At 39.2% G+C, this 14,969-nt stretch overlaps 1 protein-coding gene across 5 annotated transcripts in view; it reads left to right on the top strand.

The window, feature by feature from the left end:
* Window positions 1-14,969, top strand: part of WARS2 (tryptophanyl tRNA synthetase 2, mitochondrial) — a 109,235-nt gene that overhangs the window by 90,300 nt on the left and 3,966 nt on the right. For all 5 annotated transcript variants that reach the window (XM_004026438.5, XM_063695958.1, XM_063695954.1 and 2 more), the window contains 2 exons: window positions 4,488-4,568; window positions 7,819-7,904. In XM_004026438.5, coding sequence (XP_004026487.1) covers window positions 4,488-4,568; window positions 7,819-7,904 — 167 coding nt within the window. The remainder of the gene's footprint in view (window positions 1-4,487; window positions 4,569-7,818; window positions 7,905-14,969) is intronic.

Raw genomic sequence — 14,969 nt, 5'->3', positions numbered from 1 at the left:
TGGCTGGAGAAGAGGGACAAAGGGGATAGGAGTAGGACTTGAATCACAGAGGTTACAGAGTTGAAATGGAGGAGATGACTGTGCCTCATCTTACAGGCTGTTATGAGGACTCTGGCTTTTACGCTGAAAAAATGAAAAGTACATGAAAGATTTTGAGCGGAGGAGTGATGTGATCTATGTTGTAAAGGCGTCACTTAGGCTGGTATGGTAAGAATAGACTGTAGGGAGCTAGAGTGGAAGCAGGGAGACCAGTTAGGAAGTTATCACAGTGTTCTGGGGGAGGATTGATGGTGTCTCACACTGGAGTGCTAGCAGTAGATGTGGTGAAAAGTGGTGAGACTTTGAATATATTTTGAAGGTAGAGGCAACAAGATTTGCCAATGGATTAGATACAGAGTGTGAGAGAGTACGAGGAGTGAAGAATGATGCCAAGGTTTTTGCCTAAGCAACTGCAGAGTTGGAGTTACCATCCAAGAGATGGGACAGCTGTGGATAGAGCAGATTTGGAACGGAGGATCAGGAGTTACGTTTTGGATGTGTTGAGCTTGAGAACCTGTTAGATATCCAGATAGAGAGGCTGAATAGGTAGCTGGACATATGAGTCTGGAGGTCATCAGCAAGGTCTGACTGGAGTTATAAATTCAAAAGGCATCAACTATACATATTTTACTTAAAGCAGTGAGATGAGATGATATTGCAAAGGGAGTGGGTATCAAAAACAATAGAAGAAGCAAAGACTGAAACCTGGGTGTCAGCAATTAAGAAGTCAGGTTAAAGGGGAGGAACCAGCAAAAGGAGACTGAAAAGAGAAACTATTGAAATACGGAGAAAACAGCAGATGGGGGAGCCAGAAGGGAGATGGTTTTCCCCTGGAGTTGGGCCGCTTGGTGGCCCAGGTTGTCCTCCGACTGCCTCAGACAAACCCCATGTCGTTCCGCCCGTCAGTGGCCTGCTGGTGTGCTGCCCGTGTTTCATGTGTTCCTCCGCTGATGTGCTCCCCTCGATGTCCAGCCGCCTGTGTGTCTGCCTGCTAAGGTCTCAGTATTTTATTTTATTTTATTTTTTACTTTTTATATTTTTGGGACAGAGTCTCGCTCCGTTGCCCACGCTAGAGTGCAATGGCTTGGTCTCCGAGATCTCAGCTCACTGCAGCCTTTGCCTCCCGGATTCAAGAGATTCCCCCGGCTCAGCCTCCCGAGTAGCTGGGATTACAGGCACCCGCCATCATGCCCAGCTAATATTTGTATTTTTAGTAGAGACGGGTTTCGCCATATTGGCCAGGCTGGTCTTGAACTCCTGACGTCAGGTAATCCGCCCACCTCGGCCTCCCAAAGTGATGGGATTACAGGCGTGAGCCACCGCGCCTGGCCGGGTCTTGGGGTTTTTATAGGCACAGGACGAGGGTGTGGCCGACCAAGGTGATCTTGGAAAATGCAACATTTGGGCAGGAAAACAAAAATGTTTCTCCTCATCTAGGTCCATGGGCACATGTCCGCGTGTGGAGCCCTAGCCGTAGACCATGCCTTGCCCCTCTTTGATATCATTTAAAGGGACCACACCCTTCCTTTCCCCACTTCTGTATCATTGTGATATTAAGCTGTAGTTATGCATGATGTTGCCATTGAGGGAAACTGGGTTAAGGGCGTATGGGATCACTCTGTATTATTTCTTACAACTGTATGTGAATGTACAATTATCTTAAAAGTTAAAACAGAAGTATTTCTAAAAATTATAATAATAAAAGCCACCATTTATTGAGTAGTTACTATATGCTAGGTTCTGTTTACATACTATCAAGTGGATATTATTGTTAACCTCATTTTATAGAGGGGAAAACTGAGACACAAAGAGATTAAATCACTTACACAGAGTCACTCAGCGACTAAGTGGCAGAACTTGCATTCAGATCCAGGCAACCTCACTCCAAAGACAGGGCTCTTAACTACTTTGCAATGCTTATTGTGTATCTGCCTTTATATCCTGCCTTCTAGTCTCACTCGTCAGCCCACTGCAATTTACCTTTCATCCCAATCACTCCCCTGAAACTGCTTTTGCCTCAATCACCAAGTCTGTTGCCAAACCTAATGGTCCCCATTCTTTTTACAGCCTTTGCTACTGCCCACGCATTCAACAAATATTTCCTGAGGTACATTGTATGTCTCAGGACATACAATGTACCAAGTTACTTTCTACAGCTGTGAAAAAGATAGGCAAAACTGCTGCAACTGAAGAATGCACCTTTTAGAATTAGAGGTCTGAAATCTTCAGTTCTTTCTTTCTACTCATCACTGCTGACTTGTTTGTGGATGGTCAATAGGCCACTTTATTGTCCATGCCTTTGTTTTTCTGTGGCTAATCAGGTTATACAGCTAGTTTGTTTGTGGTTTCACAGCATAAATGATAAAATATTATATTTAGATACCATTTTTCCTTTTTCTCCCAAGTGGAACTCTGAACCTTTCCATGCAATTGTCATGAATATGAATGAAGTAAGACAACCAAATCCTGAAGTATCCTACCCTTCTTATATAATTATTAAAAATGAATTGTAAAAAATTAATTGCCATTGACCTTTTACGTACTTTTTCTGTATGAAGATAATTTGAATTAATTTTATGCTCACTATTTTGGAAACACCAGGAAGATCTCTGCAGAATATTAAGTAAGTTTCATTCCATATGTCCAAATAAGAAGCTACTCCAAGGAAAATACTCAGCTTCGTGGAGACATAGTGGTAGCTTTTTGCGTATCACCAAAGCTAAGCATTTGAATCAGAGTTAAAGAGGCGTCATCTTGTCTCCTTCCACATATCCATGGTTATTATCTGTGTTTTCATTCCTTTCTTCCAATTCAGTAAAGAAGAAAAAAAAATTCTCTCCTACTTCTTCATGCCAGAAAAACAGCTCTTGTTTTATTACTTCTAATGGGAATGTATTTTCCTTGGTGATTGGAAGCAACTCTAGTCCTCTTGCCTACATCCAGGGTTAGTTTCTGTTTTTGTCTGATAGCTATTTGTTTACAGCAGCAGTTAGCAATTTGCATGGACAGTGTGTCAATGTCACTGCCCTGAATGAAACCCAAATGCCTCTTGGAAGAAAGATGACAGATTCAGCCCAGGGACTTGCAAAACTTTAAAAGTGATTCCTTATCAAACACATGAAAAACAACTCTTCCCTCTCTATAACTTGAGGAAAAAATGAGAAACTGTCTTACAACAGATGGCGATTCCTTGTTAGTAAAACAGGCCTGGGCTGATTCAGCTCCACTTCTTTATGTTCTTTTTGCAAAACCCACAAAGAACACATTTGGGGCCACTTTTCAGAGTTGGCAGCAGTCTCTGCTTTTTAAGGAAATCATGTGGATTAAAAAAAAAAAAAAAAAGCCGCAGTTGATGAAGGGCTTGTAATCCCCAGAGTAAAGAAACGGGATGCATAGGCCTTAAATTCTAGGTCATCAGGTTTGGTAGCTTGATTAAATTTGGTTGAAACAAACAAATTTGGGGCTGGGTGCAGTGGCTCACGCCTGTAACCTCAGCACTTTGGGACGCTGGGGTGGGTGGATCACGAGGTCAGGAGTTCAAGACAAGTCTGGTCAAGATGGTGAAACCCTGTCTTTCCTAAAAAGACAAAAAAAAAAAAAAAAAGCCAGATGTGGTGACAGGTACTTGTAATCCCAGCTACTCAGGAGGCTGAGGCAGAGAATTGCTTGAACCTGGGAGTCGGAGGTTGCTGTGAACTGAGATCACACCACTGCACTGCAGCCTGGGCGACAGAGTGAGACTCTGTCTCAAAAAAAAAAAAAAAAAAAAAATTGGGGAAAGTTTATATTTTCTTGCTGATTAGACTTCTTCTTAAAAAAAAAACAGAAAAGGAGGAGAGGAAGATGAAAAAGAGGAGGGAGAGGAGGAAGTAGAAACTACAAAAATACCTTTTGGGGTGATGGAATGATAAGGTGATCTCTAACTTTCAAGTTACCCTAGATCTAAAGAATTCAATCTTTAATGTTAAGTCCAGTACCTTTTTCCACCACTTATATGTAAAGTACTATAGCTGCTTTGATGTATTTAGAAGTTATTTAGAGAGGCTTGGAACCAGTGTGTGAGTGTGTGTGAGTATGTGAGTGTGTAATAGAGAGAGAGAGAGAGTGTGTGTGTGCCTTCTTAATAAGCTTGGCTTTTTATGGATAGAACAGATGCCTCAGGACATCATGAAACTTTCTCATTGAAGATGTTGAAGCAGAATCTGGTGGGGTATTGTGGAGTAGACTTAAACACTAGATTAATAACCAAATCAGTTAGCTTGTATGATTTTTTTCTTCACCTAAGAGTCTATGCTTCATGAATCAGAACTAAGCCCCCTTCATCTGTTCTTATAATAACCTTAATTTGGGGTATTTTCAGACATTTAGGGTAATACTTACTATTTAGTTCTTCTTATATGCAAGAAAACACTGGCCACCTTTACTAATGTTCTATTTTATTTCTTTAGGTGTCTGAACACACACAATTAAGTTGGATCCTTTCCTGTATGGTCAGACTACCTCGATTACAACATTTACATCAGTGGAAGGTAAATGCCAGTAATCTGATTAATAAACAGACAAGAAGCTATTTTTCCCTTCCTGTTTATTTTTGTGTTAGGCTCTGGGAATCCTGAGTTTACTCTCCTCTCTGGTCTGCCACTCACTAATGGTTGGAACATCATCTTTAACCTCCCTGCTTCAGGGTATTAAAAGGAAAATAAAAGGATTTTCCAAGATTCCTCCTGACTTAAAAATTAGGTTCATTGTTTTTATCTGTGTACAGTTGAATCAGAGTTACCTTTGGATAGACTTGGTAATGACTTTGAACAACCACATTATAGTTAATAAACAATCACAGATTCTAGATTACTAGACTCTGAGGTTGCCTCCCATTTCCACTGGAATTAACTGGCAGTAAGGAAAGAATGTTTTCATTGTGGAGAGAAGAGACAACATATTTTATTTAACATTTAAACAAGTTGAGTCCAGGCAACAGTTCAAACTCACAGAATAATTAGGGCTATACTTTTTCTAAGAAGTTCAACCAAGAAAGATAAATTGGATAATTCATAGTACTTTACTTCCATGTATTTTTGCAGGCGGATAACCCCAGGGTAGGTAGCCCCCAACTACGTCAACACTAATTTCAATTTCAAGCTTCTTTTGAGGTATTTTCAGGGCCATTGGTTTCCTCAAAAGCTGGTCTTCAGAAGCCTTCACACATGCTACAGAAAGAAACAGATAAAGTTTTAAAGTGACAGTGCCTAAATGATATGGTCTGAATGTGTCCCCTCAGAATTCATATGTTGAAACCTAACTCCCAAGATGATGGTATTAGGAGGTAGGGCCTTTGTGAGGTGATTAGATCTTGAGGGTGGGACCCTCATGAGTGAGATTAGTGCTCTTGTTAAAGAGGCCCTAGAGACACCACTTGCTCCTGCCATCATCTGTGGACAGAGCTAGAAGTCACTGTCCATGAACAAGGTTCCTCACCAGACACTGACTTTGCCTTAATCTTGGACTTCCCAGCCTCCAGAACTATGAGACATAAATTTCTGTTGTTTATAAGCCACCTAGCTGGGTATTTTGTTATAGCAGCCTGAGTGGACTAAGACACTTAATACATAAGATGGTACTAGTAATGCTGCAGATTCATTACTTGCCACAAATTAGAAACAAAGTTTCATAATGTTATCTGCCATATTTTGGTTTTAGGCAATACTTTCCCATTGTACCATAGTATTCTACCATTAAGTGTAATGTTGAAATCCTTTTTATAGGAACTGAATACTAATCTAATAGGAACTATTCCCACTTTAAAACAGCATCTAAAGATCTCCTGCTAGTACATTACTAGTGCATGTACTGATATTCTGGAAAAGCCTTTCCATTAGTATATAATTGCTTGTTTGTAGGAAAAACATGAATTTCAAATCCCAGTCTTATCCTCAGGTATGTTACTGTCTTCTGTGGTGATTCCTTCATTAATACTAATTAAATACTAGTGATATCTTCTGTGAGTCTTATGTCATAATAGGTGCTAGAGATATAGCAGTCAATAAGAAGTAACCCCCTTCATGAGACTTATAGTCTGTTTGGGAAAAGACAATTAAACAAGTAATAAGAAAGTGTAAGAAGTGCTCTGAGTACAGGATTCCAGTGCTATAGGAGGATCTGATAAGGGCATCTAGCCTGGTTTCCATTGGGACAGCAAAAGGTGGAATAGTGGCACAGAAGGGTGGGGTGAGGGTTGCTGAGGTCAGGGTTATTTAGAGGATTAATGAGTAACATATATGTAAAACATCTGGAGCACATAATAGGCACTCAATAAATATTAATGCTCTCCACATTTTCCCTCTCCCTTGTAATTTCAAGGTCCATTATGCTAATACGAAAAGGCTATAAAATTGAATGTGATGGCAACTTTTAAAAATTGGGTTCTTCTTCAATTTGCACGTTTCCAAATTAAACTTTCATTATCTTTACCTGGTGATAATTGTGAACTAGCCTTTATCATGAACTTTGTAATTAGGGGATGTAGTGAAGAAGCTGTATGTTCAAACATTGAAATTTCCTTTGAATGGCCTAGAGCATTGGTTGCTATAAGCCAGAAACCACTTGAAGTATACTCAGAAAAGTTAAGTTTGTAACTAAATTATGAAACACCAAAATTAAGATGGCTAAGGAGAGAAGCTGTTGCATTTTCAGACTGAGCCTTAAAAAATATGTCTGCACCTTGGTAGGGGTATCCCAAGTTTGTAAGCTCATGAGCTTGGTCCCCGGAATAAAACAAGTTTATAAATTCAGTTGCCCAGTTCATTTGGAAATAATCAGACTTGAGGGAAATGATTCAGATTTACTAAATGAGTAAGATTTGTCTACACACCAAAGTATCCATTTATTTTACAAGAGATGCTATACCTTAGGCCTTGAAACTGCACAGAATATTCCCATCTAATAAGTAGCTCTACTCAGAGAACCAAATAACATGTCAGCAGTGTGCAGCCACAGCAAGGGAGTCAGCATCATTAGGATCATGTTTAGTGAGTACACAGTAGTAGTTTATAATCAGCATCTATTGCCCCCCCCCCCCCAGTTATTAAATGTTTCTAACATCATCTCAGGTGTTTCCATCAACTTCTCCATTAAGGAACTGTTTTGGTCTATACAACCTGTACTGTTCATTGGGTCACTTGACCCTCACTGCTTCAGCATGCTTAATCACCTAAGAATCAAGACAGGTCATTAGGATTGGTTAGATGAATATTTCTCTCACTTACTTTTATTTTTTAAATGCCATGACTTTTTTGTTTTTTGTTATTTAAATGTGATTTTAAGGGAACATTCCAGTTTTCTCAGTGGCATGCTGTGAGACTTTTTGGGAAGTCTCCACGTATAAACAATAGGGCTTTTGATATTAACTCATGTTAATTTGTAGAGATTTAATTTCATGATAATTTGTGACCTTGTCTGTGAAATCTGGAATTTATCCGATTTGGAACCAATAAATGCCTGTATCCTTACTTTAGTAAAATAAATAAGAAATAGTAGCAGTGCAGGATCCCTTAAAGGGGCAGTGATGAAATGCACTCACCTTATTCCTGCCTCAGCCTGGAGCATGAAGACAAGCCAGCCAGAAGATGGCTAGAGTTGCTAAAAAGGAACCGATGTATAATGTTATTACAGGTGGCTTCAGATCACAATTTGCTTGTTTTAAAATTTTCTTAATCTAGCAGTATAATTAGGTTCAAGTCAGATTTCAGATTTTTTCCCCTCCTCTCTTTTCACCTCTCACAGGCAAAGACTACCAAGCAGAAGCACGATGGCACGGTGGGCCTGCTCACGTACCCAGTACTCCAGGCAGCCGACATTCTGTTGTACAAGTAAGAAGAGAGTTCAGCCCAGTCTTATACATACTCATGGTGACAAGAGAGTGTTTTAACCTATTCAATACAGACTGGGTTCATGGGCAAGGGGAAGTGCAGAAAGGGTCAGACATCTGAATCAGTTTATATCTATTCCCCAGAAATACTACATTATGGAAGTATGTTTCTACAGGTATAATGTACTACATTATAGAAGTATGTTTCTGTGAGAAACTAATAATATTAAGAGCTAACATTTAAATAGCACTTACAATGTGTTGGAAACCATTGTAAGTGCTTTATATACATCAACCCTTACAACAACCTTCTAAAATTTGCACTCTTATTGTCCTGATTTTACAGATGGAGAAATTGAGGGACAGAGTGGTTAATAGCATGCCCAAAGTCATGTAATTAGCAAGGCTTGGAGCCAGGATTTGAGTCCAGGAAGTTTGGATACAGAGTCTGTGCTCATAACCAGTAGCTATATATATTTCCCCAGTAATGATTAAACTTCAAGCATTTTAAATGTTGATTTTTTATATATTCTAGACTCTAAAGCAATGCTGTCCAATAGAACGCTCTGTGTTTATGGAAATGTTCTATGTCTGTGCTAGATCCTGTAGCCAGTAGCCACGTGTGGCTATTGAGCACCTGAAGTGTTGCTAGTGCCACAGAGGAACTGAACTTTAAATTCTATTTAATTTTAATTAAATTTAAATAACCACTGTATTAGACCTACAGGTTGAGAGCAAGTTTTTAAAATATGATGTAGGGTACCTGTACTTTTCCTGGACCCATAATCCATCCAGTCAGCCACTGCTGCCACTTAAAGTCCTCAAAAATATACACCTGAGGATGCTGATCCCTGCATTCGCTGTACTACTGGCCAGGGCTTCTGATTTCATCCCCCTCTCAATTCTTCCGTGCTAACCCCTCATCAGCCTCCCTTGACCCCCGTTTGGCCTTCTAGAGATAAAGCCTCCCAATTGGCATGTTCTTAGGGCCATGCTACTGTGAAAGCTTCTGGGAAAAGAAGAAACTTCGCCAGTGTTTTTGCATCCCTTCCCCCTAAAGCTGTGAATTGCAATTCTTTGCATGGAAGTCTGATAATAGCATGAAGATGACAGTATCTATACCTCGTGGCATGACTCCAGAGCCCTTGTGCAATTATGATGGAAACAGCCAAAAGAGCAGCTGCTTAGCTCTACAAACAGGGAATGTCCATGAGTACATGCAGCCTATCTTCAATTCTGATGAAAACTTGCAAGGATTATTTGTCTGTTTGTTGTATTAACTTGTATGCTGGACTCTTGATAACATTTCTTATTTGTAATAAGTAGCTTTTGACTTATTTAAAAGGCTAGAACAATATTCTCCAATAAGTAACAAACGAAAGTATAGTGAAAGTCTTAATAATACATTTTCTAGAGAGGTAGGATATTTGCTTGAAAAGGTTCTGTGAAGAAACTTGACTTTCTCACCTGTAAAATTGGAATAATTATTAAGCACAGGATTATTAAAGGATTAAAATGAAATATAGGCCAGGCAGTACTGTGACTAGGAGCTGTTACTTGGTTATGACTAATGATGACTATGTCTTTGATAATTACAATGTTGTCTAATTTTGTTTCAAGGCCTACTTCTTTATAGAACCAAAGGCTAGCCAGGTGTGATGTTGCATGCCTCAAGTTCCAACTACTTGGAAGGCTGAGGCGGGAGGATCACTTGAGCCCAGCCTGGGCAAAATAGTGAAACCTTGGCTCCAAAAACAAAAACAAAAAACAAAACCTGAGAATTGTCAGCACTAGAATAAGAAAACACATGAGCGTGGTGGGTTTCCTTAATAGTTCAAGAGCTGTAATGGAAGAGTCCTCTGAGTTTAGGGCTATGGAAAAGCATAAACTTTAACAAGAATGAGTACACTCTTAATGATACCGTGAAGCAAAGGATGGGAAGGAGCTTTAAGGAGCCTCTTCTTTAATTCCATTGCTTTACAGCTTCAGTCCAGTGTGGTTTAACAACTTGCCTGAAGCTAAGTAGCCAGTCAGTTGACTTTGGAACATCTGGGCAAGACTATGGGTCTACAGCACTTTTTCTGCTAATGTACATTTTGTATTTGTCTCATTATGTTTTCTCTCAAGTTTAGAAGTTCCTAATTGCTCGATAATAAGTAGCAGAGTCAGGATTTAAACTCAGGTTTGATTTTTAAGCTATATCATTGTTTTCCCTGTAACAGAGATGACGCACTTGAGGGTATTTTTATTTGTTTTTGTTTTGCTTTGTTCCACACATTTCTGGATTTTGAAAAAGGTCATTGCCAGAATGTCTATGAATATTTGTATTATAAATGTAGATAGGTAGAATGGTAGATTGAAGGGTGGATAAAACATCTGTGTTTTTTTTTCCTGTCAGCAAATCTATGTGTGACCTCTTCATAAAATTTTGACGCAAGCCAAATATTAGTGTTTCCTTTTATCAAAATCATCATTAGAATGAGTGGCATGGTGGGTCAGAAAACAAACATAATAGAAAGGAATGGAAGAGGAGCCTTTCAGATAAGTTTATAAAAGATTTATGTAACTATTTTGGCAGAACTTGGTAAGGAACCCAGGAATGGACAGCTGAGACCATCTTCAGCTTGAGAGTATGATAAGTACAAGAAATTTGAATACAGACAAAATATTCCAATGCTCAAAAATAGCAAGTGTTCATAGTTTTTATTTTGCATCTGTATTATTTTTCCAAATGCCTAATTTCAAATAGCTGGCTATGTATTAAGTAAATGTTTATTTCTCCCCTTTCTCTCTCTGTGTATATGTCTCTCTCTCTCTCTGTTTGTGTGTATGTATATGTGTTATATATATGTGTGTGTGTATATATATATGTATATACACACACACATACACATAAAGGCACACACATACATATATAATTTTTATTAAACTACAACAAATAGTTGCTAAGTACCTACAATGCCACTGATCTGGAAAAAGGGCACTATACATGGCCTTGAGGGAAAGGAAAGGAAGGACTTGACATGTGTTGAGCATTATTTGCCAGGCATCTACTAACTGCTACACACTCATTATCTATTCAGTTCTCACAATAGGGCTATAAAATAAGTGAGTGGCATTATCCCCATTTTACAGATGGGGAAATGAAGTTTCAGAGAGATTCCACTAAATTCATTCAGATAGAGATGAAAGTGAGTATCTGGGCTAATCAGATTATCTTTCTCAAGAATCTGAAAAATTTGGGAAGAGGATAAGAAGACTGGAAACTGATGGGCACAGTGGCTCACGCCTATAATCTCAGCACTTTGGGAGGCCAAGGCAGGCAGATCACCTGAGCTCAGGAGTTCAAGACCAGCCTGGCCAAAATGGTGAAACCTTGTCTCTACTTAAAATATAAAAAATTAGCCGGGCGTGGTGGTGTTTGCCTGTAGTCCCAGCTACTCAGGAGGCTGAGGCACAAGAATTGCTTGAACCCAGGAGGAGGAGGCCGCAGTGAGCTGAGAGTGCACCACTGCACTCTAGCCTGGGTGATGGAGCGAGACTCTATCTCAAAAAATAAAAACAAAAAGAAGACTGAAAACAAAAGCAAAAATGATATAGAAAAATGAGAAAACAGAGGCCTCAAGAAACTGCAGGCAGAAACCAAACCAAACCAAAACCCAGAAAGTATAGAGAGTAAAATGATTGCTCAGAAACTTCAGACTGGTAGAGTCAGAGAAGAGGTGTCATCATAATGTCTAAGAATCAGGCTACTGCCATTGAGGACCATTGAAAATAAGCTTTTTGAGAGCTTTGTATTATTATTATTTCTCTTTCTTTGAGACTGTCATAAAACAGCATTTGAGAGCTTTTTCTAAGAATGCTGGATTTCCTATAGCTGCCTTGGAGACTTCCAGTTCTTGAAGTGCTTCATTCTTTGTGAGGCAGTTGAGCCTGGATTTTTCCGAGATGCAGGAAGCTACTCATTTCTGTAGTCTGCTGATATCCACATATTCACCCACTCTACCTAAGCAATAATTTTTTATCTTTCTCTTTCCACTTTACCTCTATTAGGCAAATGCCTACACCAAACCAGAACCCTACTGAAAGGCAGTATGAGAAATGTAGTTTCCAGGCTGCAGCCCCTGAAAATCAAGAGGTAGCATAGAAGGGAGAGAATGGTGCTGAGATGTCAACAGATAATCCAGTACACTCTCTAAAAAGTAACAGGAAGCTATTTGTACATTTTAAGGATACAACGAATTTGATATGACTTATACTTTTAAAAGAGAATTGATTAAAATACAGAGAATGAGTTTTAGGAAGACAAAAATATCTGGGGCCATCTATTTAGAGGCTATTTCACTAGTCTAATGTGGGCCATGATGGTGACGGTGAAGATGCAGAAAAGTAGACAAATATAAGAAACATTTAGGAAGTAAAACTGATAGGACTGGATGTGTATGAGAGGGAGGTATCAGGGATGACCCGATATTTCTGACTTACCCAACTGGATTGATAGCATTGCCATTCATTGAGATAGGGGATGCTGAAGGAGGACTGGCCAGAAGAATTTAGAGCTTCATTGGGTATTATCTCTCCTCCTGGAGGCCTTAAATCTTTAGAAAGTAAACCCTTCATTATATCTTTCACAGTACCCAGCACCAGGACTTTCACATCGTGGGTCTTCAATAAGTAATTGCTGAATTAGAGAGTCATTATTGCATATCCGACAAGCAACTAGTGATGAGGAATTAATCCTTTATGACAAGAAAACACCACCAAACTCCTGTCCCAGCCGGGCTGGTTAAAGGCAGCAGCACTGAAAACTTACAAACACAGCCAAAAAAGTAGAAAAAGAAATAATAAGAGAACAAATCTCTGTGAGCAGATATATGTAGGCAACGATTATTCATCTGGACACTAATTCTGCCAGAAGGGTGGGGTGATCTTAAGTATCATAGATGCAAAAAGGAACTAAGCAAAAGAAAAATGGTTTAGTCACCAAAGGAGAAGATCAGAGGCATTATTATATGACAGAAGTTATAACAATCAAAATTATGAAAGGCTTTTGTTTTATGTTGTGTCTAAGAAAGCACAGTCAGAGTAACTTAAAAAAAGGAAAACAGAAAAAAAGAGAAGACACATTAAAAGGGATATCATTATGCAGGGTATAAATTTTTAAAGAATTTAGATCCCTAAATTATTTGAAGGGAAAGAAAGACTGAGGAGAAAGGCTGAAAATATGAAAAGAATAAGGCACATAAGTGAGTAGAATCAAAGACAAGATGAATTAATGTAAAGTGTAAACTCAATGGATGAGAAGTAAAGGCTAAGATAAATTATAGGAGGTGAAAGGAGCAGCAGGAGCACAGGGAGGGAAGGCTAGAAACAAACACACTAAAATCAGATGAAAAAGCCAAGTGGAGCAATGGGGCAGATGAAAAAGATTAAAATTTTTTAAATCCTTTTTGTTTTTAAAAAGCAAAACCCCACAGAATTGTTAGAAAAGAGGCGAGGATCCGACATCAGGCAAAGATGCATGCAGAGTCATTATGAAAACTAAATGTGTTTTCTGTTTAGTTTGGTTGCTTTGTGAATCTGGAACCATTTTGACATGTGGAAATATTCATTTTGATGTGCTTAAAGTGTATTGATTATGGTAATTGTTTTTTCTGTGTTAGTTGCAGTCCATTGTGATTTCCTATGGGCTACTGTAATTGCTTTCTAATCTGCTCTGTTGGCTAATTTGGCTTGGGGGCATCAAGGTGACCTCTGCATGTCAGCCTCACTATAATTACAAGACAGGTGTAGCGAAGTCCACTCAAAGAAGAGAAAGTTACAAAGGTGGGGTGTCTGCATGTACATCCCAGAGAGGAGTATCATGTAGGACCATGAGTGCTGAGGAAAACATAAAAAGGAATATTTTTGTTTTTGCCACTCACTGATCCTGTGGCTTTCTACTCCAGGCTGCGTGGAAGAGAGCAATGGCTATGGCCCTAATAGTTATTCTGTAGAATTTCCCACATTCACTTATTTATTTTTATTTTTATTTTTATTTTTTGAGTCGGAGTTTCACTCATTTCCTAGGCTGGAGTGCAATGGCGCAATCTTGGCTCACCGCAGCCTCTGCCTCCGCCTCCGGGTTCAAGAGATTCTTCTGCCTCAGCCTCCCGAGTACCTGGGATTACAGGCATGCACCACCACACCCAGCTAATTATGTATTTTTAATAGGGACCGGGTTTCGCCTTGTTGGTCAGGCTAGTCTCGAACTCCCGACCTCAGGTGACCCGCCCACCTTGGCCTCCCAAAGTGCTGGATTACAAGCGTGAGCCAGTGCACCTGGCCAACATTCACTTATTGACCTTAGAAGAAGAGAAACCACTCTGGGTCTGCTGTCATGGTCCTTACATTTTGCCTTTCCATTGATTGTTCTGTTCTTGTTTTCCTTAAATTAAAAGAGCTCTCAGAATTCCTGTAACATACCATTTATATTTTTGGATTACCTGATCAGATATGTGAACTTTCAGTTTCAAGTAAGTTTTCTACACATATCAGGATCACTGCCCAGGTCTGTGACTATCTCTGGGATTATGCGTTACTGTTTGTGGTATGTCAGCTCTGAAAAAGGAAAATGATCCGGTGTGAAAAAAGTCAGTGTACCCCTCATCAAGGTTCTTTATAGTATCTTTATTTTACCATTTGTCCTTCATTTTACCTTTATTTGTCCTTCATCGTGTCAGATATTAATGAATATATATATAGATATATATCAATAGCAACCATTTATTGAGCTCTTACTATCAATTAGTATACGTGTTATCCATGAAAGAGCTGTATGAGGTAAGCTCCATGATGACCCTCACTTTACAGAGGAAACGAAGGCTTAGAAAGGGTAAGAAACTTGCCTATGATGCCTCGCTGCTTTTTTCACAGGAGCAATATTGTTTCTTTGATTAAAAAAACCTCAGAGCACTGTATTACTTGTATTATCAGGTATAAACTCCCAGCCAAGCATTGCATATATCAAATTGCCTGTTTTTTAATCCCACCATAATGCTTCAGTATAAAATTTTCCTCATCAAGA

Source organism: Gorilla gorilla, chromosome 1, assembly GCF_029281585.2.
Source record: "Gorilla gorilla gorilla isolate KB3781 chromosome 1, NHGRI_mGorGor1-v2.1_pri, whole genome shotgun sequence".
Taxonomy (NCBI): Eukaryota; Metazoa; Chordata; class Mammalia; order Primates; family Hominidae; genus Gorilla; species Gorilla gorilla.
This window is presented reverse-complemented; position numbering and strand designations above follow the sequence as displayed.